Source organism: Apodemus sylvaticus, chromosome 4 (genome assembly GCF_947179515.1).
Source record: "Apodemus sylvaticus chromosome 4, mApoSyl1.1, whole genome shotgun sequence".
NCBI lineage: Eukaryota > Metazoa > Chordata > Mammalia > Rodentia > Muridae > Apodemus > Apodemus sylvaticus.
In genome coordinates this window covers 68,880,400-68,903,734 of record NC_067475.1, presented here as the reverse complement: position 1 = coordinate 68,903,734, position 23,335 = coordinate 68,880,400, and the positions used below count along the sequence as shown (strand labels likewise).

Sequence of the window (23,335 nt, the reverse complement as noted above, 5' to 3'; positions counted from 1 at the left end):
TCCTTCTGTGAGATAAAGCCAAGCATTTAAAATAGATGAATAAACAGTTTTCCATTCTTTTTCTTTAAGATGAGGTCTTACAGTGTAGCTCTGTCTAACACAGAACTCCTTATGTAGACCAGGCTGGCCTCAGATTCACAGAGATCTGCCTGCCTCTGCCTCTGTAGTGTTGACACCAAAGGTGTGCACCACTGTACTCAACCACAGTATTTTTAAAATTGTACTTTACTTATGTGCTTGTACCTGCAAACCTTAGTGCTTGAGTACAGGTCAGAGAACAACTTGCGGACATCAATTCTCTCCTTTCACTGTGTGGGTCCCAAGAATCAGACATCCTCAACATTGGTGTCCAGTGCTTCTGCCCTCTGGACCATCTTATTGATATTTATTTATTTATTTATTTATTTGGGGTTTTTTTTGGATTTGGTTTTTTCGAGACAGGGTTTCTCTGTGTAGCCCTGGCTGTCCTGGAACTCACTTTGTAGACCAGGCTGGCCTCCAACTCAGAAATCCACCTGCCTCTGCCTCCCAGAGTGCTGGGATTACAGGCGTGTGCCATCACCGGCCCGGCTCTTTTATCTTTTTTCTAACTAATGTTTTTATTACCCTTTGAGAATCTCACGCGATGTGTTCCCAGACTGCTGGCCTCCACTTCTCTTACACCCACCCTCACTTGCTCCCCATGCGACCTCATGTTCTTTCTTAAACAAATAAAAAACACATGGAGTCCAGTTTGTTTTGGGTGACTACTCCTGAGAACGGGCCAGCCAGGAGTCTTGTTGGATAGACCGCCCCACTGAAAAACTGACTCTTCCTCTCCCAGCAGCTGTCATTTGGGAAGAGCTTCTTGGTTTTTTGTGAGCCTTCGTGCTCACCTCCCCACATGCTGGGGTTGCCTCTGGCTTTAGCAGGACTCATGCATCCTTCACCATCTCTGTGGAGTTTATGCATCTGCTGTGGGAAACACTGATTAGCTCTTAAAATCTTTCTGCCCTGTCTTCGGCAGAGCCCTGAGCCCTGAGGGAAGAGATACACTAGAAACATTCCATTTAGGGCTGAGCAGCAATATCTCTTAGGAGTGGAGGATAGGAACTGGAGAAATGGCTCAGCCATTAAGAGCATCGGCTGCTCTTTCAAAGGTTCTGAGTTCAATTCCCAGCAACCACATGGTGGCTCACAACCATCTGTAATGAAATCTGATGACTTCTTCTGGTGTGTCTGAAGACAGCTATAGTGTACTCAGATACATAAAATAAACAAGTCTTGAAAAGAAAAGAAAAGAAAAGAAAAGAAAAGAAAAGAAAAGAAAAGAGAGAGTGGAGGGCAGGGCTGGGAAGACAGCTTATGGTGGAGCATCTGTGTGGCATTTATGACCCAGAGCCACGAAGAAGCAAAGGGAAGCTGTCCACTATGTGCATCAGTATAAAAGTGCCTCAAAAAAATGCAAATACCACTAAGTGAGCTCCAGGACTTACATAGATCCTGTCTCAAAAATAGATAGATAATGTAAAACAGATCTTTAATCCTAGCTCTTGGGAGGGAGAAGCAGGCAGGTCTCTACAGTTTGAGGCCAGTATGGTCTACACAGCCAGCTTGGTCAGCCTAGCAAGACCCTGTCTCAAACCACGCACAGTGTTCACTGAGTAAAGAGGAGATATTTGCTTACTGGAAAGATGACGAATGCCAATCTTAGTTTTATCACTTGCTGTATGACTTTTATTTTTCATGTCTCTTGTGCACGTGTGAGTGTGTGTCTGTGTCTGTGTGTGTGTCCACATGCCCATGGATACAGGGAAAGGGGTGTCAGGTTTCCTGGGAGCTGAAGTTGCAGATGGTTTTGAGCCACCTGACACCTACCTGATGTCACTGCTAGGAACAGAACACTGGTTCTCCACAGCAAGCACTGAACCCTGAGCCACCTCTCCTTACCACGTGATTTTTTGATAATTATTTTGTATATACGGATGTTGTGCCTTTCTGTATGGCTGTGCACAGTGTGCATGCCTGTTGCCTGCGGGGGCCAGAAGGAATTTAATTTCCTGGAATTGGAGTTATAGAAACTTGTGAACTGCCACGTGGGTGCTGGGAATTGAACCTAGGTCCTTTGGAAGAGTAGCATGCGCTCTTAACTGCTGAGCCATCTCTCCAGGTCCACCATATGATTTTGAACATTTATTCAGTCTAGTTTTTTCAAAGCTTATATTGTAACCCTTTACTGCATTGTGCAATCAGTTTAGCAGAATATAAAACATTGTTTCCAAAAGGGAAATAAAATAAGCCCAAAACTATGAGAGTGTTGTACACAAAGTTAGGTATTAGTTCATGAAATGTTTATTTCAGATTAGATATGCTGATATGTTTTCAGTGATCATGGTATAAAATGTGACTGAATGTCTTGCCTGCATGTATTTATGTATACCATGTGTACATAGTGCCTGAAGAGGCCAGAAGAGGGTATGAGATTCCCTCCACTAGAGTCATAGGTAGTTCTGGGTTATTGTGTGGATACTGGGAATTGAGCCTGGGTCCTTCACAAGAGCATTGAGCACCTTAACCACTGAACCATCTTTCTAGTTCCACAGTTAAAAAGCCAAGTGTGAGCAGAGAGTGAAGGAAAGGCCATCTAAAGACTGTCCCACCTGAGGATTCATCCCAGACACAGTCACCAAACTCCAACACTATTGTGGATGCTAAGAAAGGCTTGCTGTGCCAGGCCAGTGGTGGTAGCTTGCCTGTAATCACAGCACTTAGGAGGCAGAGGCAAGCAGATTTCTGAGTTCGAGGCCTGCCTGGTCTACAGAGTGAGTTCCAGGACAGCCAGGGCTACACAGAGAAACCCTGTCTCTGAAAAAGAAAGGAAAGAAAGGAAAGGAAAGGAAAAAGGAAAGGAAAAAGGAAAGGAAAAAGGAAAGGAAAAAGGAAAGGAAAAAGGAAAGGAAAAGGAAAGGAAAAAGGAAAGGAAAAAAGGAAAGGAAAAAAGGAAAGGAAAAAAGGAAAGGAAAAAGGAAAGGAAAAAGGAAAGGAAAAAGGAAAGGAAAAAGGAAAAGGAAGAAAAGGAAAGGAAAAAGGAAAGGAAAAAGGGAAAGGAAAAAGGAAAGGAAAAAGGAAAAGGAAAAGGAAAGGAAAAAGGAAAGGAAAGGAAAGGAAAGGAAAGGAAAGGAAAGGAAGAAAAGAAAAGAAAAGAAAAGGAAAGAAAAGAAAGAAAGAAAAGAAAGAAAGAAGAAGAAAGAGAAGAAAGAAAGAAAGAAAGAAAGAAAGAAAGAAAGAAAGAAAGAAAGAAAGAAAGAAAGAAAGGCTTGCTTGCTGAGAGGAGCTGACACAGCTGTCTCCTGAGAGGCTCTGCCAGAGCCATCCAGAGTCAAATGCTCACAGCTAACCATTGCACTGAGCACAGTGTCCCCAATGGAGGAGTTAGAGAAAGAACTGAAGGAGCTGAAGGGGTTTGCAACCTCAATGGAAGAACAACAATATCAACCAACCAGACCCCCCAGAGCTCCTGGGAACTAAGCCACCAACCAAGGAGTACACATGACTCCAGCTGTTATATGTAGCACAGCCTTGTCAGGCATCAGTGGGAGGAGAGCCCCTTGGTCCTATGAAGGTTGGATAAATGCCCCTGTGTAGGAGAATTGAGGGCGGGAAGGCAGGAGTGGGTGGGTAGGTGGAGGAAAAACCTCATAGAAGCAGGGGGAAGGGGGATGGGATGGGGGTTCTGGAAGGGGGGAAATCAGGTAAGGGAATAACACCTTGAAATGTAAATAAATTTAAAGAAAGAAAGAAAAGAAAGAAAAGAAAAGAAAGAAAGAAAGAAAGAAAGAAAGAAAGAAAGAAAGAAAGAAAGAAAGAAAGAAAGAAAGAAAGAAAGAGAGAGAGAGAGAAAGCCAGGTGTGGTGATGTTGCTTGCCCCCAACACTGAGGAAGCAAAGACACAGGACCCCCGGGGCTGGTCAGACAGTCGGCCAGTATTGCCTAGTGAGTTCCAGGTCAGTGAGAGACAGCAAACACACAAAACAAAGTGCGTGGCACCTGAGGGAACACCACCAAAACTTGTTCTCTGGTCTCCATAAGCACGTGTGCACACACCAGCACACACGCATTGGTGCACACACAAAAAGAGGTTCAGTGGGGAGGAATTTAAAGAATGTACAAATATTATGCTTCAGTGTTGAATATACTTGTCATGGTTATGTGGAAATCAGATTTGAATATAATTTCCTATGCTTTTAATGGTCTTATGATCTGACACTTAGGGACATCGAGGAGAGGCAAGGAGTCTCCTGCACTTCCAGCACGCACTGGAGGCTGAGGCAGGAAGAGCTCAGATTTGAGGCCGGCTCCGTTACAGAGTGAGATGCTGTTCTGTTTGAGACAGGGTCTTTTTATATAACTCTGCCTATCCTGGAACTACCAATGTAGACCAGGCTGGTCTTGAACTCACAAAGACCTGCCTACCTCTGCTGGGGCACTACCACGCCTAGCCAAAATCCTGGGGTTTGTTTGTTTGTTTTCCAAACAAAACAAAATAGGAGTAAGGCTTTTAAAAAAAGGCAAATAGGAAAGTAGAAAAATTAGTTAAACTTGGGCTGGGCAGTGGTGGCGCATGCCTTCATCCTAACACTTGGGAGGCAGAGGCAGGAGGATTTCTGAGTTCAAGGCCTGCTTGATCTACAGAGCAAGTTCCAGGACAGCCAGAGCTATATAGAGAAACCCTGTCTCCAAAAACCAAAAAAAAAAAAAAGAAAAGAAAAAAAGAAGTGTGTGTGTATATGTGTGTGTGTGTGTGTATAAATGTATTCACTTTTGAAAAGTACACTTTCCCAAATAAAACATCAGTGAAATAATTCACATTGTTTTACAATTTTGGAAATCTCCCTTATGCCCTACAAAATTCTCATATCTGCTCTGAATTCAATCTGATTGCTGTATCAACATATATGAATTTTTTCCTGTGGTAAAAACTTTGGATACTTAGAATGCAAGGGTAAATCTTTCCCTTTCTATAGGACAGCATTTCTCTTTTTTTGGGGGGGGGGGGGTGGTGGTGGTTCAAGACAGGGTTTCTCTATATAGCCCTGGCTGTCCTGGAACTCACTCTGTAGACCAGGCTGGCCTGGAACTCAGAAATCTGCCTGTCTCTGCCTCCCGAGTGCTGGAATTAAAGGCGTGCACCACCACTACCCAGCAGGACAGCATTTCTCAACCTGAGGGTTCCTGACCCCTTTGGCAACTCTCTGTGTCCAAAGATATTTACATTGATTCATTACTGTAGCAAAAATAGTTATGAAGTAACAACGAAATAATTTTATGGTTGGAGTCACCACAACATGAGGAACTATATTAAAGGGTCAAAGCGTTAGGAAGGTTGAGAACCACTTCCTTAGGAGCTCAGTCTAAGTAAAAATTAGGCCTCGAATCCTAGCTTCTTGGGAGGCCGAGACAGGGCTGCAGTGAGAACCTGGATCACAAAGGGAGCAGGGCTGAGCTGGGCCCAGCGGTATAGACCTGCTTAGCATGCACAGGCTCTAGAGTCAATCCCCAACACTGCAGAAACAAAGACAATGTCAAAATACAGGTAGCAACAACGCTGCAGTGTATGTGATAGTGAATACACAAACACCCAAACCTCCAGATAAAAGCAGGAAGACAAAGCCATAAATGCAAAGACATTTATGCTTGAGCCTGTAGAGCTAAACAGAAATCTTGAAGTAGACTTTCTATTACCTATAACATAATTCTATGTAGGCATGTTAATGAGGGAATGGCCTCATTTGGTTAAGAATTATCATTAGCTGGGCCATGGTGGCTCATGCCTCTAATTCCAGCACTTAGGAGGCAGAGGCAGTGGAATCTCTAAGTTTGAGGCCAGCCTGATCTATGTAGTGAGTTCCAGGACAGCCAGGTCAATGTTGAGACACTTGTCTCCAAAAAAATAAATAAAGCCTACTTTTGCAGCCCCATGGAATCCTAGGTTTTGGAGGAATATATGTAACATTTTAAACTGGAGGCTACCACAAGGTCACCACTACTTCTTGACACAGTTGGTTGGAAGCTAGCCAAGAACTTTGGTCCATCCTGTTGAGTGGAGTGTGATCGCCCAGCCCAGTCCCACAGTGACAAGAGTTAAACCGTCTTTGGTACCCTGTTGCTCTTCTTTGCCTGTCTTCTAATACTGTGGCCACCCCCAACCCCTTACTTCCCCTATTTAATCTGTCTGTCTGGTCCTCATGATCTGAAAAGAGTCCCATTTCTATTATTCAGCACACATTGTTTGTTTTCCCCTAGAATGCTCTTCCCTTTTTCTCCTACCAGATACTAAGTTCTGCCTTGCAGGAGTCACATTCCACCTTCCACCACATAGTATGCAGCCAGGCCTTCTGTGTCATTTAACAAGGTTCTGCCTTGCCTCCAGCAAATAAGAACTCCACTTGTTCTACTTTTGTGCCTGATGCAGATTTTATCCAGGCATTTCAAGCTATAGTTTCAAAAATAAATAAAAAATTAAAAATTTTAATCTTACCTGTATGAATGTTTTCCCTCCATGTATGTATGTATCTGGTACCCACAGAGGTCAGAAGATGACATTAAACCCCCTAGAAGTGAATTGGGGTCCTCTGCAAGAGCAACAGTACTAAACCACTGAGCTACCTTTTCAGCCCTTTATCTTCAGACTTAGCTCCTTATCTGCCTCCAGTTAAATATGGAAGCAGGGACATGGTTCACTCATCACCTGTCAGTTTCAATAACAGACATGTTGTACTGTAACCCATACTTTATTTTATTTGTTTTGGATTTGGTTTTTTCGAGACAGGGTTTCTCTGTATAGCCCTGGCTGTCCTCGAACTCAGAAATCCGCCTGCCTCTGCCTCCCAGAGTGCTGGGATTACAGGCGTGCGCCACCACCGCCCGGCTGGAAACAAAGATCACAAATCAGTCTATAAGTGCAATGAAGATGGCACCCAAAAGCTAGGCTCAACCAGCATCCAGTAGAATATTGAGAACGTACTCTTACAAGGGGGCCTAAGATATTAAGAAAAGTCTCAGGAAAAGCGTTGGGACAGTGATTGTGGGGATCTACTAGGCCTGCTTATGTTTAGTTTCATGTGATTTCTTTTCGTTTGGAAAAGAACAAGTCCTCCAAGCTTTTGTAATTTCACTCACCTTTCCTAACCTGGCTTGTCCAGCCTGTTAAGGTCTTGGCGGCAAGCGGGGTGACCTTGGAAGCCGCGCCTTGTCCCAGAGCGATGCTGCGAAGCAGTGAAAGACTGAGGAGGTTGGACTGGGCCGTTCCTGAAGCTACAGGGGCATACTCATGGCAACATCCTTAAAGATGAGTAGGAAAAGGACAATGAAGGCGATTGTCCTCCTTTCTTCGTCCCTTCTCTTTTTCGTCTGTTTTCCGGCCCTCCCGCATGGGTCCCACCGGCTGATTTAGCGAAGGGAATCCTTTAGGATAGGAGAGAAAAAGCCACTGGTGGCAATTACGGTAACTCGCAAATGCATAGTTTATATATAACTTGCATGTTCATACACTTTAGAAGTACAGAAAATATCAGTACCTCCACATGCCTCCACTGATCCTACCCATGCGACTTCCCTCTCGGCTTCCTTAGTGCGCCTGCCTCTTAGGTCCGCCCTCAAACACTGGGCCCTCCTTCCCCCATAAGCCCCTCCTCCCGGCCCCCACCCCCGCTCCTACCCGGGCTTCCAAAAGCTTTTCCCCGCCCCCTTTTCCTTTCTGAACAGGCGTGACTCGGGCAGCTCACCGGACTCAGAGTACTATGGCTTCGGTAGTGTCCTGACAGTCCGGGAAGCAGGAAAGCAAGCCCCGGAAAGAAAGGCTCGGGCCCAGCGGACTCTTACACCGGAACCCGCCAAGGAATTGTTATTCTGGGTCCTGCTAGTGGGGTCCGGTCCAACTTGAGGTAGCGTGAAGGCCCCTTCAGGCGGCGCCGCGGGCAGCCCCGCAGCCGGGGCCTGGTGCAGCCGCCGCGGCCGCTGTCAGGGAAGCGCAGGCGGCCAATGGAACCCGGGAGCGGCCGCTGCTGCTGAGGCGGCGGTGTCGGCAGTCCGACCCCGACCGCCTGCACCCCCTCCGCGAGGGTCCCCCGGAGGTAAGCGGCTCCTCCCCCGTGAGTCGCCTTTGCCTGTGGGGGGTCCTTCTGCCACCCTGTCCCGCCCAGCCTACCGCGACCTGGGTTCGACTACAAAACTGCCCCCCGGAGGCAGCTGCACCCTGAGGTCCTTCACCCTTTCTCTCGGGCCCGGGGCAGTCTTCTCTGCTTTCTGGCTTCCTCTTCAGTTTAGCCCCTCCCTCTGCCCCGTGGATTCCACCTCCCCACCAGCACCACTCACACTTCGTACCTCTGTTGCTTAACTATTATTTTTCTAAGTCGTGAACCTTTTCCACATTAGACCCCTTCTACAAAATCCATCCATGTTTGCCCTTCCTCGCCGTTTGTGTTTCTGCTCATAGACCTTATCCATGGACTCCGCCTTTATCCTTTTTCCTATTTTGCCCCACTCTTCTGAGTCTGTGCAATCTCAGCACAGAGTTCTCATTTTCCTCAGCTAAAGATTGTATCCCTCTCTTCTGCTTCCGATTCCATTACCTCACCATAACCCACTCCCCCACCTCCTGGCTTCCAAGAATTGCCTATTTTTCTTAAAGGATCTCAGACTACTGTCATCATACCCAGATACCATCTACTTTGACCCTAGTCCTCAACCCCTCTCTAGGGTGCCTGATGATACCTGAAGCTGTCTTTAGCTTCCCTTTCCCCTTCCTCAATCTCCAGTCCTCTGGAGGGCTTCCTGTAGGAAAAAGATCTGATCAGCTAAACCTTGAACTAAGAAGATGTGAGAAGGGGGGCGTCTCAGCCGTCTCGGGCTTTTCTGGACAGATGTGTGTTTCTAAAGGATGAAGCAACTTTTAAAGAAGTCTCTGTCAATCAAATTACATTTTGTTGAATGTTTAAGAGCAACCACTAGGAGAGATGCTCAGGCCCCCATGGAAACTAAATGAAGTTGTGAGAATTTTTGCTTTATTTATTTTGGGATTTTGTTAGGTCACAGAATACTATCTCCTACTCTTGTCTAGACCTAAGGGAAACCAGAGCTTAGTGGACATGTGTTGGTTAGTTTCTTTCTTTTTTCTTTCTTTCTTTTTTTTTTTTTTTTTTGTTTTGGTTTTTTGGATTTGGTTTTTTTGAGACAGGGTTTCTCTGTGTAGCCCTGGCTGTCCTGGAACTCACTCTGTAGACCAGGCTGGCCTCAAACTCAGAAATCCGCCTGCCTCTGCCTCCCAGAGAGCTGGGATTACAGGTGTGCACCACCACCGCCCGGCCTGTTGGTTAGTTTCATAAGCGTTTAGACCTAAGGTGAAGTTGTGTGTGTGTGTGTGTCTGTGTCTGTCTGTCTGGGGTGGGGGATGATGAGGAAAAGGAACATAAGACAGTGTAAAGAGCTGTATATTCAGAGTCAGGGCCCCTTGGTCCAGCTTGTAACTTCCTCACTTGAACTCTAGAATGGACTTTTGAGAAAATGGTCCATTCTGCAAGCACCAGTGCTGTAATAGGCTAATAACAGGATGTCTGTTGAGGGAAGAATTGTACTTTTTTAATTTATAAAACACTGCAGGCTCTCAGACGAGAGATATTTATTGCTAGTGGTTTTGTCATCTTGAGAATTCTCTTTTATTTTGATATTTTGATATCTCTGGTCTCTGACTATGAATATAAAATCCATTTGAAATACAAGCTCTTGCTGCTTTTCAACTTTGCTTTCTTTCTTCCACTACATTAAGTCATTGACCATCTGTGCCTTTTTTTCTTTTCCTGATCATAACTCCAGATTCTGTGGTCAGAAAATGTGTTTGTAGAAGGTCCTTTGGAAAAGAACCTTGGACCATGCTGGGACTTAGCTGCTATCTGAGTGCTGCATTGTCTTCCACATCTTTCTTGGCCTGAGATAATGAAGAAGGCACAGGCACTCCATCTTCCATCTCTAGGCCTGTTCAGGTTTGAGAATAGCTATACCATCTTAGCCCACTTCTCCTTACCCTGAAGTTACTTGGAGTTCCGTCTACTGACCCCACGGATGGGAGAAGCCCCCTGGTTTTCCTTGCTTCTCATCTGGGTCCACACTATGAGAGGACATGTTTGCTGGACCCTAATATAGCAAACTGAGCTGCTTTGGTTGGGTAGGAGGTTTGGAAGATTCCTTTCAGTAACTGGCATGGGAAAAGAGAAGGCCTAGTCTAAGCACATTTGGGACTCAGATAAGGACTAGCTCAGAGGAAGGTGAGCAGTACAGGTTGCTGCCTTTTCCATTTGTCAGTCTTATCAGGGGCTCCTGGAGCAGGCTTGGGCTGTCTTGTTGGAATCTGCTTATACCTGCTGCATGGCCTTGCACTGAGTTCTCAGCTTGATCAATATTGACTTAACTACCATGAAACCACTGCCCTTCCCCCTGTGCTGTAGTTGAGAATGCCCTCTTCCCTGATGCCGCCATCCTTTGAGACCTTGAACAAGCATACTTGGTTCCTGGTGGGGTTGAGCTTGCTAGACTGCTCAGTCCAGAGTTTCTATAGGGAAAAATGGAGAAGTCATTTTTCCTTTACTATTCAGGTAAAAGGGAAAGATGAGTCCTTGAAGCTTTGTGCTATACTTTAAGATGTGGAAAGGAACTTGTTTAAGATAAAAGTTTATTTCATGTACATGGCTGTTTTGCCATGCACCACATGTGTGCCTGTTGCTTGCAGAGGCCAGAAAAGGATGTCTGTTCCTCTGGAGCTGAGGTTAAAGATGGTTGTAAGCCAACATGTGGATGCTGGGAATTGAACCCAGGTCCTCTGAGCAGGCAGTAGTCATAACCATTGAACCATCTCTCCAGCCCCAGTAAGGAACTTGTTAACAGCAGAACAAGCAGCCTGGGGTGATAGAGCTCCTTTTGAAGAATGGCCTGTTTTTTAAAAACTACTGTCAAAGGATTGCATGCACTTGGTAACATTCAGTAGTGTTGCAGGGATTATGATCAGACTAACAGCCCCTTCCCTTCATCTGTGTTCACACCCTTCAGATCAGAGCTCACCACGTAATTATCTTAGTTTAAATGTCTATCTAAAGCTTATTACCATAGCTTCACTTAAATGCTTGTGACTGTATCTTGACCCTTTGTTAAAGAAGAAGGTTTGAATGTAGAAGATTCATACTTGTTCAGGTAATTATGACAATATTTTGTTTTTCAATCTGACATTTACGTAGCTTTAGCTAATGTATCTAAGCCTTTCTTTTCCATTAATTTGGAGTAGGGTTTGCTGGTGATTGAACCCAGAGTGGTGCTCATGTTAAGTAAATCATCCACTACTGCACTAGACCCTTGGTACACTAACCCCGTGGCCCTCTTTTCCATGAACTTTTGCTGGTTTTCCTTTACTGCCCACCTCATACAGTAAGATATTGGCTCCTTTAGCCTTGTGATTCATTTCAAAGTATCCTTAAAAGGAAGGGAAATTAAGCTGACCTGTCAGCCTGGAAGAACAGTAGATCAGAAGATCCTTAAAAGCCATTCTATGAAAATTTGGGAGCTTGTTAGGATTAGTGTGAAGTGGTTCATATTTATCATGCAAGAAAAAGACGGAAGAAGCAGTAATTGGTAAGGGCATTAATTTGGGTCTTGGTACAATCTTGCCTGAGAGGCCAGTCCAGTAAGTCTTTTTATTAAGACCCTTTCATTAAATTCTATGCAGATAGAATTTTTAAGGGGCTCTGAAGCAGAGAGCCTGGTTAAGAGGTAGAAGTCCCTGCAAAGACCTTTGTAGACATAACTGATCAGGCCCATAAAACACATAGTGGCCACTTCCTCTGTCTCTCAGAAGCTGTTCTGTACTACTGTAACCTGGATCCACACTGATACTTAGACTTCCTCTACTGTATTATTTTTCTCATTGCTATCATGTAACACATTACAAAAGCATCTTGAAGAGAATTTCTTGGCTCAGAGTTTGAGGTTATAGTCCACCACAGTGGTAAGGCATAGTGTTTTGAATGTGAGACAGCTGGTTGTATCTTCAGTAAGAACAGAGAGAGAGGCATGAATGTTTGTGCTCACCTTACTGTCTCCTTTGGATTAACTTGGGCCCCGGCCCATGGAATGGTGCCACCTTGTTTTGGATCTTCCCTCCTCAGTTAACCAAATCTATAAAATTCTTCACAGACATGCACTCAGAGGTTTGTTTCCTTGGTGACTCTAAATCCCATAAAGTTGACTTAAGATTATTTCTCATGCCTTCCTCTCCCAGTTCAGTGGGGCTCAGTTGACAACACTTTAAGCTCTGATCTTTCCCCAGCCCCATCTTAGGCTGCTGGGGTCAGACAGGAAGCCTCTTCTTTTTCCTTGCAGTGTATGTGAAGGAGAGTTTAGTGCCTCAGCTGTGGATGCTGCAGCTTGCAGGAGAAAGAGTGATAAATGCAAGACTTTGTTTTTTCTCCCTTTTTTGTTTCTGGATTTTAATCCTTTTACTTCAAAATAGTGTCCCAAGGTTGATTTTTATGTATTTAAGGATGAAGAAAGTAATGTTGAACACCATATTTGACTTAGATTTTGAATCATCTCTTTAGTTCTGTTACTGTGTATATGTGTCTCTGCTCATATGTGTTTATCTGTGTGCATGTGCATGTGGAAGCCAGAAGACAAGTTCAGGTGTTGTTCATCAGATGCTGACCAACAACTTAAAGAAAGAAACATGTTTTTCCCTTGGACGGCCTAGGCCTGGTAAAGCCTCGGGATCTGCTGTCTGTTCCAGCACTGGGGATCGCAAGTGTGTGCTGCAGGCTTCATGCTGGGCTTTGTTTGCCATGAATTCTGGGGATCAGACTCAGATCCTTGAGCTTTCAGAGATCTTCTCAGTCCCTCTTCTGTTATCTCAATTGCCAATATGATCTGATCTTGTCCCTCCTCTAAATCTCTGTTACTGGCAGTCCCTGAGTCCCCAAGATGCAGGTGGTAGCTAGTAGTCAGTGGAGATGCTTATATAAAAGAGAAGTTGGGCTTATCTGCCCTACTTTTGGGGGGTGTTGTCATCTTTTGTATTTTGGTTTTGGCTTTAGTTTTGTTTTGACAATAGTTTCTCCTGCCTCTACTACCCAAGTGCCAAGATTAAAGGCATATACCACCATGCCCTGCTTTTTCTGAAATTTCATGTTTCATTTGTGTGTTCCTGCACGTGCGCGCGCATGTGTGTGTGTGTGTGTGTCTGTCTGTCTGTCTGTCTATATGCTACTCCATGCATGTGAAGGTGAGAGACTGACTTTCCTGGCTTAATTGATTCTCTCCTGCCTTATGCTCAAAGGATAGCACTCGGGCCACCAAGCTTGCAGGTACTGCAAGTGCTCCTACCCACTGAGCCTACCTCACCTCCCTCTGCCCGGCTTTTCTGCACATGTTGATAGCATCTAGTTTCTCAGACAGGTGAGAGAGTCTGTGCACTGTGGAAGTACTCTGAATACTGTGAAATGGGGTTCCTTGCTGAGCCCTGGGAAATTGTCTTCTTTTGTCTATGGGATAAAAGGGTGATGGTGTATTTACCTGCCTTCCTGGAGTCAATAATAAACACAATTCCAATTAATTGGCACGGGAAAATTAATTTCCTGGTGACATCTAAGAACTCTTGTGTTTGAGAATGACAACTTCATTTCTCTTGGAAGTCTTGGGGATGGTTGGTTTTATTTTAATCGTGCTGGGGATCAAACACAGGGCTTTGCACATGTTAGGCAAGCAGTCCACTTCTAAGTTTATATTCTCAGAATTCCTTTAAAATGTGTGTTTTGTTTTTAGATGATTCTTGTAATCTGGGCCTTGAACTTCTCTGTGTAACTGAGGATAACCTTGTGCTCTTGATCCTCCTGCCTCTGACTCTCCAGAGTTATAGTTCTGCACCTGGTACCAGACCCCCTTTACAGTTTTGAAAAACAGACTTTTAGGAGCTTTGTAATTTAGAAATCTCTGGTATAGAAACCATGAAAAGGACAAGCTAAGCATATGGACACTGAGAAAGAGTTAGTTGAATGGGATTGGTTGAAGCCAGAAGATCTAGAAGGTAGAAGTCCCAATTGAAGTAAAGATCATGAGGGTGTCCTACAGAAGTAAGGCAATGAGCGATTATAGCTTCTTTATTATTCCTGTGCAATCCACAGTCATGGTCACAGGCAAATGCACGTAGGCAGCCTTGCTGGTTCTGCTGCTCAGAGGCACGGCCCAACTCTGTGAGAGAGTGTAGAGAAGAACACCACCTTCTTACCTTCTGATGCGAAGCCCACAATTCATCAGGAAGTGCAGAGATACATTTCCTGCTTGACAGTTGGGAGAAAGACGAACTAAAGTATCCCTTTTTCTTAGTATCTGAGAGTAGAAGAGTTCCTTTCTACACAGCTTTGGTCCTGACTGCTGGGGTGGCAGGAAAGTGGACCCTGTGATGCTGGACAAATGAATGCCATAGAAGGAAAGCAGTAGAAAGTGGGCATCTGCAGCTGGAAGTGGGCTTAGCTGGGGAGTGCAAGCCTAGCACACATGAGGCCTGGGTTCAGTCCCTGTCACTGCGTAAACAGGAAAACCTGCCTCTAACTCTAGGGCATGGGAAGTAAAGGCAGAAAGAAGTTCAGAAGTTTAAGATCATCCCCTGCTAAATAGTGAGTTCAAGGCCAGCTGGAAATTTACAGAGACCCCTATGGGGGGGAGCAAGGTGGGGGAATGAATAAAAACTCCTCAGAGTAACCAGAAAACCATGTACTGAGTACCCTTTTCTACCACCCAAAGTATAGATAGCCCAGCCTCACTAGAACAAAGGAAAATGTCACTAACACTTAGGCATGACTTACTCTCTAGTTTTATAAAAGCTTCTCCTTCTGAAGTGTGCACTAGATGTTCTTTGCCGGTTTGGGACGAAGACTCTGAGTTTACTGATAGCTATGCCCAGATTCTGAAGCCAGGATCACCTGACAAAATATTCTAGATTTATTTTCCAGATCTGGATCACTCTAAAATCCCCTCCTGCTTTTTGCCAATTCTCCTAATCTGGTTTGGTGGCAAGGCTACTCTTAGAGGCAATGGCTTTTATCAACAGCATTCTCTGACTACTTTGACAAGTTGATCCAGAGTCCTGATTTCTTTTTGTCTTCTTAGAGCCCTTCCAGTTTCTAGAGCTTTTATGTGACAGTGGGGAAAGCAGTAAGGGGTAGCGAAAGGTGGTCATAATTTTTTCAAGAGTCACAAATGGTAAATGCAATTCAAATCCTTTCTAGAATAATAGTATATATGCACATGCTGTTTATTAACCTTTTATGGGGTTACAATTCAGCTAGCATTGTTGAATACTAGAGTACTACTGTGTGCCAGACCTGTGTTAAATCCTTTCATCCGCATCAGCTTGTCTTCTGTACAGCAGCAATGAAGTAAGTACTTTTCCCTCAGTTTGCAGCTGAGGAAACTGAGACTGAAGATACATGAGTGTTTACATTTGTGTGGCTTATAAACATAGAGCATGGGTGTGTTAGGAAGCCAGATATGAAGAAAATGGTGCAGCTTCCACAAGGTTGATGATGGCTGGCTGGCTGGCTGTTTTAGAGATGCTTTCTACTAAGTGAAGCCTAGTATTGTATTTGCTGGCTCTTATTCCCTGGATTTTTTGAGGCTGAAAAGGAAAGTATCTATAACCAAAGCATAGAGTAGTAGCTGGTATCTGTAATTCCAGTACTAGGAAGGCTGAGGCAGGAGAATTGCTACAAGTTTAAGAATAGCCTGGGCTATAGAGTAAGACTCAGAAGACAATAACAGCTTTGATACTAAATTGGGGGAGAAGCAGAGGACTTGTGTGTGACATATGTTATGAATAAGGAAATACAGAAGGGGAAAGCATCGCCACTAGCATTTGAAAGTGACACCGGAAGAGTGAGAGAAAAGTATTTAGAGTTAAAGAAAAGAGAGTAAGACTTGAGTTGATCTCCAGGATACTGAAAAATTTGTCAAACTGTCTTAACATACCACATATAAAACAGCATTTTCACAGACAAGCAAAGAACCAAGGCTACTGTGAATAGGTACGAATGCAGTGATCAGAAGTGGGGAGGCAGTGAAGGCAGATTTCTGTTGAGATGACATCATCTGCTGTTGAAGGAGGAGTTGTTTGAACAGGCTTCGTGGTAAAGGGAAGACCTGAAGATGACACCACTAACCAGTGTATGTATGTGTTCCTTCTCTTCTTTTCTCCCTCCCTCCTCTAGCTTGGAAGCTCGAAGTCTGGCTGTAGCCATGGGAGACATGGTAGTGGAGCCTGCCACCCTGAAGCCAACTTCTGAGCCTACTCCTAGCCCATCAGGGAATAACGGGGGCTCCCTACTAAGTGTCATCACGGAGGGGGTCGGGGAACTGTCAGTGATTGACCCTGAGGTGGCCCAGAAGGCCTGCCAGGAGGTACTGGAGAAAGTCAAGCTTTTGCATGGAGGTGTAGCCATCTCTAGCAAAGGCACCCCGCTGGAGTTGGTTAATGGGGATGGTGTGGACAATGAGATCCGTTGCCTTGATGATCCACCTGCCCAGATCAGGGAGGAAGAAGATGAGATGGGGGCTGGTGTGGCCTCTGGCACAGCCAAAGGAGCAAGAAGACGCCGACAGAACAACTCAGCCAAACAGTCTTGGCTCCTGAGGCTGTTTGAGTCAAAACTGTTTGACATCTCTATGGCCATTTCATACTTGTATAACTCCAAGGAGCCTGGCGTGCAAGCCTACATTGGCAACCGGCTCTTCTGCTTTCGCAATGAGGATGTGGACTTCTATTTGCCCCAGTTGCTTAACATGTACATCCATATGGATGAGGATGTGGGTGATGCCATTAAACCCTACATAGTCCACCGCTGTCGCCAGAGCATCAACTTTTCCCTCCAGTGTGCCCTGTTGCTTGGGGCCTACTCTTCAGACATGCACATTTCCACTCAACGACACTCCCGAGGGACCAAGTTACGGAAGCTAATCCTCTCAGATGAGCTGAAGCCAGCTCACCGAAAGAGGGAGCTGCCTACGTTAAGCCCAGCCCCTGACACGGGGCTGTCTCCCTCTAAAAGGACTCACCAGCGTTCTAAGTCAGATGCTACGGCCAGCATAAGTCTCAGCAGCAACCTGAAACGAACAGCCAGCAACCCTAAAGTGGAGAATGAGGATGAGGTAAAATTGGGGGGAGGGATAGATGGGCAAGGTGTCTGAGGGTTGTATGAAGACAGGATGTCTTATGTGGGGTTACTCTACCTTCTGTCCTTTCCTCTGTTCATTTCACTTATAGAAGCATGGAATGTTAGAATGGAAAAAGACTTTAGAATTCATGTATTCCAATGGCCTCATTTTACACAGGAAAATTTCAGAGACTAGAGAGATAAAGTGACTTGCCTCAGGTTATCTAATGGCAAGGCTGATACTCTTGACTTTGTCCAGGGTTGATGTCACTAAATGGCACTGTCATCCTATTAACTACATACTAAGAACTGTGACACAGACCTGATGCACCCTGCTTGAGACCTTGCCTAGCTGAGAGCACAGCAGCCACCACAGAGAAGGAAAAGGAGCTGTGCTCTTTCTATGTGCTGGAAGAGAGAAGATGCTAACTAGAACATCAACAACTTCTCCTGGCCATTTTCGTCATTCTTTTCCCTCCCTCCCCAAAGATCCTTTTTGTTAGCATAGATTTATTCTCTACCAATAGGTCTCAGCAGAATGTAACAGCCTGCCTTCTTTTGAGATATATAAAAAGGGGAGAAAGAAATAGCCTTGGCAAAGTAACTCTAATGCCTACTTGATGAGATGAAGCTGAGAAAAGGAAGTTTGGCAGCAGCAGGGTGTCTGACCTGTGGTACAGAGCAGAAAGCAGGCAGTCAGGGCCTTAGTGCCGCCCTCCACTATACATCTAGAAAGACAGTGGGAAAGGTACCCAGTAGATAACTGAGCGGCCTGATGTCCCAGATAGTTGTGTTCCAGGCCTCATTGGCAGGCTCTAGTCCTGGTTGCCAGCCACGCCTAGGAAAGAAGGGATTAAAAAAAAAAAACCAATGGAATACATGTGCCCATGTCCTTGCATCTGACTCTCTGTGGTGTAGATTCTGTGTGGTGTAAACCACCCACATATTTAATACAGTAGAGTTTCTTTCAAGTAGAGGGATGTCAGAGGATAGAGAAAGGAAATGCAGTAGGCAAGGGAAATTCAGAGCCTGTTCCCCCTGGAAATGTATTTTATTATGATATTTTAATGATACTAAAGCTAAATGTGCCAACATTTATTGACCATTGATATGCTGGGCAGCATGCCAGATACTGTGCATGGAACCCTCACAACAACTCTTAAGTGGTGTGATTTTACCAATGAGAAACAGACTTAGAGATGTTAAATGACTACTAAGGTCGCTCAGTAGTGACTATTAGACCAGAGCGCAGTCCATAGCTCGTGCTCATAGTCACTGCTGAGCTGCCTAGCTTATTTCTCAGCATCTGCTTTCCCAGATCCCAGCTATAAGAGAGGTCACTGGAGAAGAAGAGCCCAGGATGTGACAACCTACACTTCCAGATCCATGTACAGACAAAGCCCAGGCTGTTCTGGGAGCTAGATCAGACTGTTTCCAGTTCTGTTTAGCTTGGTGGCAGAGTCCAGGGTCTAGAAAGGGAGGTCACTACAGAGCAACAAGAGTCCAGATCTTGGTGGAACTGAGGTCCTAAAGGGCTTGAGCTTCTCTGGAAGCTTCTCATGTAAGGTCAGACCCGGTCAGAGTGAGTGTGCTTCTGGGAGGGGTTCACTGGTGCCTCCTGTCTGGCTTGACTTTTCCCTGTATCTATTTTTTAGTCTGCATCTTAGGACCAGAAAAGCAGAGGCCTTAGGGTTTCTCTTACCCTGTGCTGGTCTGGGGTCCCTCTTCTATGCATCTAACTTCTGCTGCAGGATTATGGATGGCTCTGAGAGGCAGGTATTCTATGAGTGTTTAAATCTCTAGGGTGGGTTCTCCAGTTACCTTTCTTCCCCACCTGGCTCCTCTTGGGTTCTAGATCCAGGAAAGGAAAAAAATAGCACTTCCTGTGGCCCTTCTGGGTTATCTGATGCTGAGAGTGAGACACTTAACTCCACTGAGGCTCCTTGGGAAATCAGATACATAAACATAAATACCATTAGGTTTCTAGGCATGGAGACTTCAGCTCAGAAATTTCTGCCCGTCCCTTTTGATATTTTGATGATGTGTCTATCAACGCCTTTGTGCTTGAGGCACCAAGGGAATTGGTTTTCCTTTCTTCCTCCATTGTATGAAACATTTACTAAACAACTGGCTGTTATCCCTGTACAATGTGCAAATGGATGGAGGATACTTGCTCCCAGCCTCAGATGGCCTCGTGGGTTCTGGTTAACCCCATGCTCCTCGCACTGTGGAAGAGCTCCAGAACAGTGAGTGGGGCTTGGGAAGAGAAGAGGCCCAGGGCTACTTTCTGCCTGGAGTCTCCCTACAAAACTCTTCTTCACTGGCCAGATCTCACAGAAGTTTCCATGTTCTTATGAGGATCCCTTTATGTTCCCTAAAGAGTCACATACACACCCAAGCCCCCTCCCTCCAACACCAAGCAGTTCTTATCAGCCTCAATTTTCCTTTCTATTTGTAACCAGATGATAAATATTTTGGCATAGAATTGGCAGGGTGGCACAAGAATCAGAGAGTGATTTAGGTATCAACCCCCTTAATCACACCCTCCCTTATATAATGACACTCCAAAGAGATTAGGTTTGTCTTTTCAGGACTGTAACCTTTGTACAGAGAAATCTCCTGCATGTCACACTGAAGTCTTTCCAGCCTGATAAGGGTGATGTCAGCTCTTGGCTTCAGCTTTACTCCCTGAAGCTGACTCAGTACAAGTGACTCAGGCCTAGTGAGGAGGAGGAGAACAGATCATGAGATCCTACTGCCTGCTGTGGACATTAATGAGTCCACTAGGGCCTGTCTGGGAGAGGATTAGCTAGGCCAATTTTCTGCCTTTATTCTTTCACAACTAGCATAAGTATAGAAATTGGACCAGCAGATTATAACAGATTCTGACATCCTCACTGCCTCTTTCTTTCCCACCTCTACTTAAAGTAGAAGAGTTGTAGCTTTAGCAGGGTGTTTCCAAGTGTGGCTATACCCTGCAAATGCTCTTCTGCCTAGATTCTTAGAGGAAAACCCAAATGTAGTGCCTCTATCAGGAACTTCAGTCACAGAATTGAGTTAAGCAGAGGCTTGAAATGCTTGCTGTAGAATAGAATGCAATGCCTACTGCCTTCTTGCTCTAGGAATTCTCAAGATTGCCTTAGCCCAGGCCCCTCCCTCTCTGGCTGCCTGCCCTGATAGGATATAGTGCGTAGAACCCAGAATGTGAGTACTGCTCCACAATTACTGAATGAGCTGTCCCTCACTTTGTTCCCAGATACCAGCTAACACAGGAGAGGGATGTTGTTCATTTTGTAATTTTTTTTTTGTTTGTTTGTTTGTTTTCTAAGAAAGACTCAGTATATAGCCTGGGCTAGCCTTGAGCTCTTGATCTGTCTGCCTCAGCCTCCTAAGTACTGAGATTACAGGCATGTGTTACTGCCTTCAGCTGGGGTGATGTTTAGATTATTGGGATCTAGACTTCGGGCTGGAATCGAGATTGCCATTGCCCTGCTTAGGATCTAATTGTCTAACATACGTCAAATATATTTAGTGTCAAGTGCAGTAGCCTGGCAGGAAGACTAAGACGGTTTGGAAGATATAAGACTGATGCAGTTTTTGAGCATTCAGCCCACAGACTTTCAGGTTCATGGGTTTGGGATACCCTTTGTTGCACAGGTTCAAGGGTGGGGTTAGGTTTCCTAGGGTAATCATGGGGCCGACTGAGAGGAGGTATGTACACCTGAAAGCTTAGCTTGTCCTGAGATTACTAAGAAGCTACAAGAATATAGACTCTGTACCACCGGGGTCTTGCAGTTTGTAGTTGTCCTAGAGGAAGGGGTTGGTTGAAGGCATGTGAGTGAGTGGTAGGAAAAAAGTGAGCCTTGGTCAGGCAGTTACTGCACTGGGGACCCAGCTCTAGGATTTTGATCAAAAAGATTTGTTCAGGCAAAAACAGAAAGCAAAAGGTGCCTTGGCCTTCAGCTTCTGATCTCAGGGTCTGAGCTGGCATTCTAACTTCCCACAGATGTCTAGACTGGGCAGCTGGCAGTTCCAGCCTGACTGTCTCTCACTAAAGCAGATAGAACTGCACAAGAGAAGCAGTTACGAACCAAGTTGGAGCTAAATTCTTTGCCTTTGTCTCTTTCCCTCCTCCCCCCCCAACCCCATCCCTTCTTCCCCTTGCCCTCTGGCCCTTTCCCAGGAGCTCTCCTCCAGCACCGAGAGTATTGATAATTCATTCAGTTCCGTAAGTGGGGCCAGGCTGGGACTGGGTGGCAGGCTCCATGCGCGGCCGCATTTCCTCTCCGTCCCATGTCTTCGATGACCCGTGAAGACCTCTTTGGTTCCTGGAGATTAGTACGTCCCTGCCAGGCTCCCAGACCTGGAACTTTCCCCCTGAGCTTTGCTCGTGCCCCATGCTCAGGCCCAGAAGGCTCAGCTGATCCTTTGCTCAGACAGCAGCTGGAATGTTGTGCTGTTGCCCTAGCTCCTCAGTCTCAGGAGCAAGCAGCTGGGAGAGGTAGAATTTACTCCTGGATTAGAGCCAAGGACTGCTTGGCAGAAACCTCCAGTATCCCATTTCTCCTACCAAGAACCCTTTCCCTATGGCTTCTGCTATCAGCCCATCAAATATTTATTCAGTTTTCTGAATATTAGACCCTGTGCTGGCTGACCCAACTCCAAAAACAAACAGGAATTGGCCTGAGGGGAAGTTTTTCCTTCCCACAACTGGTTTTCCTTTTTAACTTTATTTCTTCCAGGTCTGAGTTCTTCCCATTCCCCAGCTCACTGCCCAGGATATCCCGTAATCCCTGTTCTCTCTTCTTATTTTCTCTGGACTAACCCATGACCCTCTAGTCCTACAGGGTCTTGGACCTTGTTCCTGGGCAAAGACGTGAGAGGAAATGCTGGACCCTCTGGGAGTTTGGATGATTTAAAAAAAATTTTTTTTTAACATTTTATTCTTTGTCTACCCAATCTGATTTCTAGTTCCTGTACTGATCCTCTCTTAATCGTGATCCCTTCTCCTCCCCTGTGGCAGAGCCTCCTTTTTGGAGGCCTGGGGTCATATCCAGTATGGTTAGGTAACGGGTGTACAACTGAAAGGCTAATTTGAGAATGAAAAAGAATCCTGCCTTTTCTACATGAGATGACTATGAATTGGTTGGGGTGGAAGGCCCTTGGGACAGTGACCCATTGCCACCTGAGTGGACGGATTCAGGGATCAAGATAAAGGCATGAATCTTTAGCTCTCTATCCCACACCCAGCCCTCTCTCTTTCTGGGAGGGAACCCAGGGCCTCATTCTTTTCTTGCTGTGTTAAGCCCCCAGGATATTTCTAGAGATCCTTGAAGTCCAGTTCCATCATATTTTCTTTTTCTCTTTAAGCTCTGACCTTAAAGCTTCCCTTCCTCACTACTGTGCAGGGCTTTAAGCCAGCCCCTCCTCCCCCATCATAGAATAGAGGCTGTGAGGTTTCTTTGTACCCTGACTCTAGTCTGCATGTACAGGTGAACATGGTATTGCTCAGTGCTCAAAAGAGGGTTCTGGGTGGGAAAAACTTAAGGCTCCACTCCTAGATGAGTTTCTCCAGCAGACAGTAGTTGTGGGGGTGGGGGTGGGGTAGAATCAGTGCTCTCTGGAGTGAACCTTACACAGTTGCACATGTGCATAACACTAATTGGACTTAGTACAATCTGTATAAAAGCAAGAATAAGGGGCTGGAGGGATTGGCACTGGGATTAAGAGCACTGATTGCTCTTGCAGAATACCTGGGTTTGATTCCCAATACCCACATGATGGTTTACAACCACGTGTACTCCAGTCTCAGAGGACTGATGTTCTCTTGTCTCCATGGGCACTACACATACATGGTAATAGACATACATACATGTAGGCAAACGCCCATACACATAAATAATTTCTTAAAAAATTAGCCAGGTGTAATGGTATGTGCCTTTAATCCCAGCACATACAGAGGCAGAGGCAGGCAGATCTCTGTGAGTTTGACAACTAAGCCAGTCAGAGCTACATAGTGAGATCCTGTCTCAAAAACAATTTCCAAGCCTAGTAGTTTCATCTTTTCTTTTTTTTTTTTCTTTTTTCTTTTTTTGTTTGGATTTGGTTTTTTTGAGACA

General features: G+C 45.2%; 1 protein-coding gene and 1 long non-coding RNA gene across 4 annotated transcripts in view; one reads left to right on the top strand and one right to left on the bottom strand.

The window, feature by feature from the left end:
* Positions 1 to 5,037: 5,037 nt before the first annotated feature.
* LOC127683012 (uncharacterized) lies at positions 5,038 to 7,859 on the bottom strand. Of its 2 annotated transcripts, none has more exons than XR_007977467.1 (3): positions 7,557 to 7,627; positions 7,159 to 7,443; positions 5,038 to 6,907 (listed from the first exon to the last, which is right to left on the bottom strand). It is a non-coding gene; the product is annotated as an uncharacterized LOC127683012 (long non-coding RNA). The 2 variants fall into 2 exon arrangements; XR_007977466.1 differs by lacking the exon at positions 7,557 to 7,627 and adding an exon at positions 7,764 to 7,859 and having other exon boundaries at positions 5,039 to 6,907.
* A 153-nt stretch (positions 7,860 to 8,012) lies between these two features.
* The window catches only part of Pi4kb (phosphatidylinositol 4-kinase beta), a 32,131-nt gene continuing 16,808 nt past the window's right edge, over positions 8,013 to 23,335 (top strand). Inside the window, exons 1-3 of one of the 2 annotated variants that reach the window (XM_052179835.1) lie at positions 8,013 to 8,111; positions 16,275 to 17,211; positions 21,400 to 21,444. In XM_052179835.1, coding sequence (XP_052035795.1) covers positions 16,303 to 17,211; positions 21,400 to 21,444 — 954 coding nt within the window. In that variant the 5' untranslated portion in view covers positions 8,013 to 8,111; positions 16,275 to 16,302. The remainder of the gene's footprint in view (positions 8,112 to 16,274; positions 17,212 to 21,399; positions 21,445 to 23,335) is intronic. The other variant, XM_052179836.1, reaches the window with a different exon arrangement.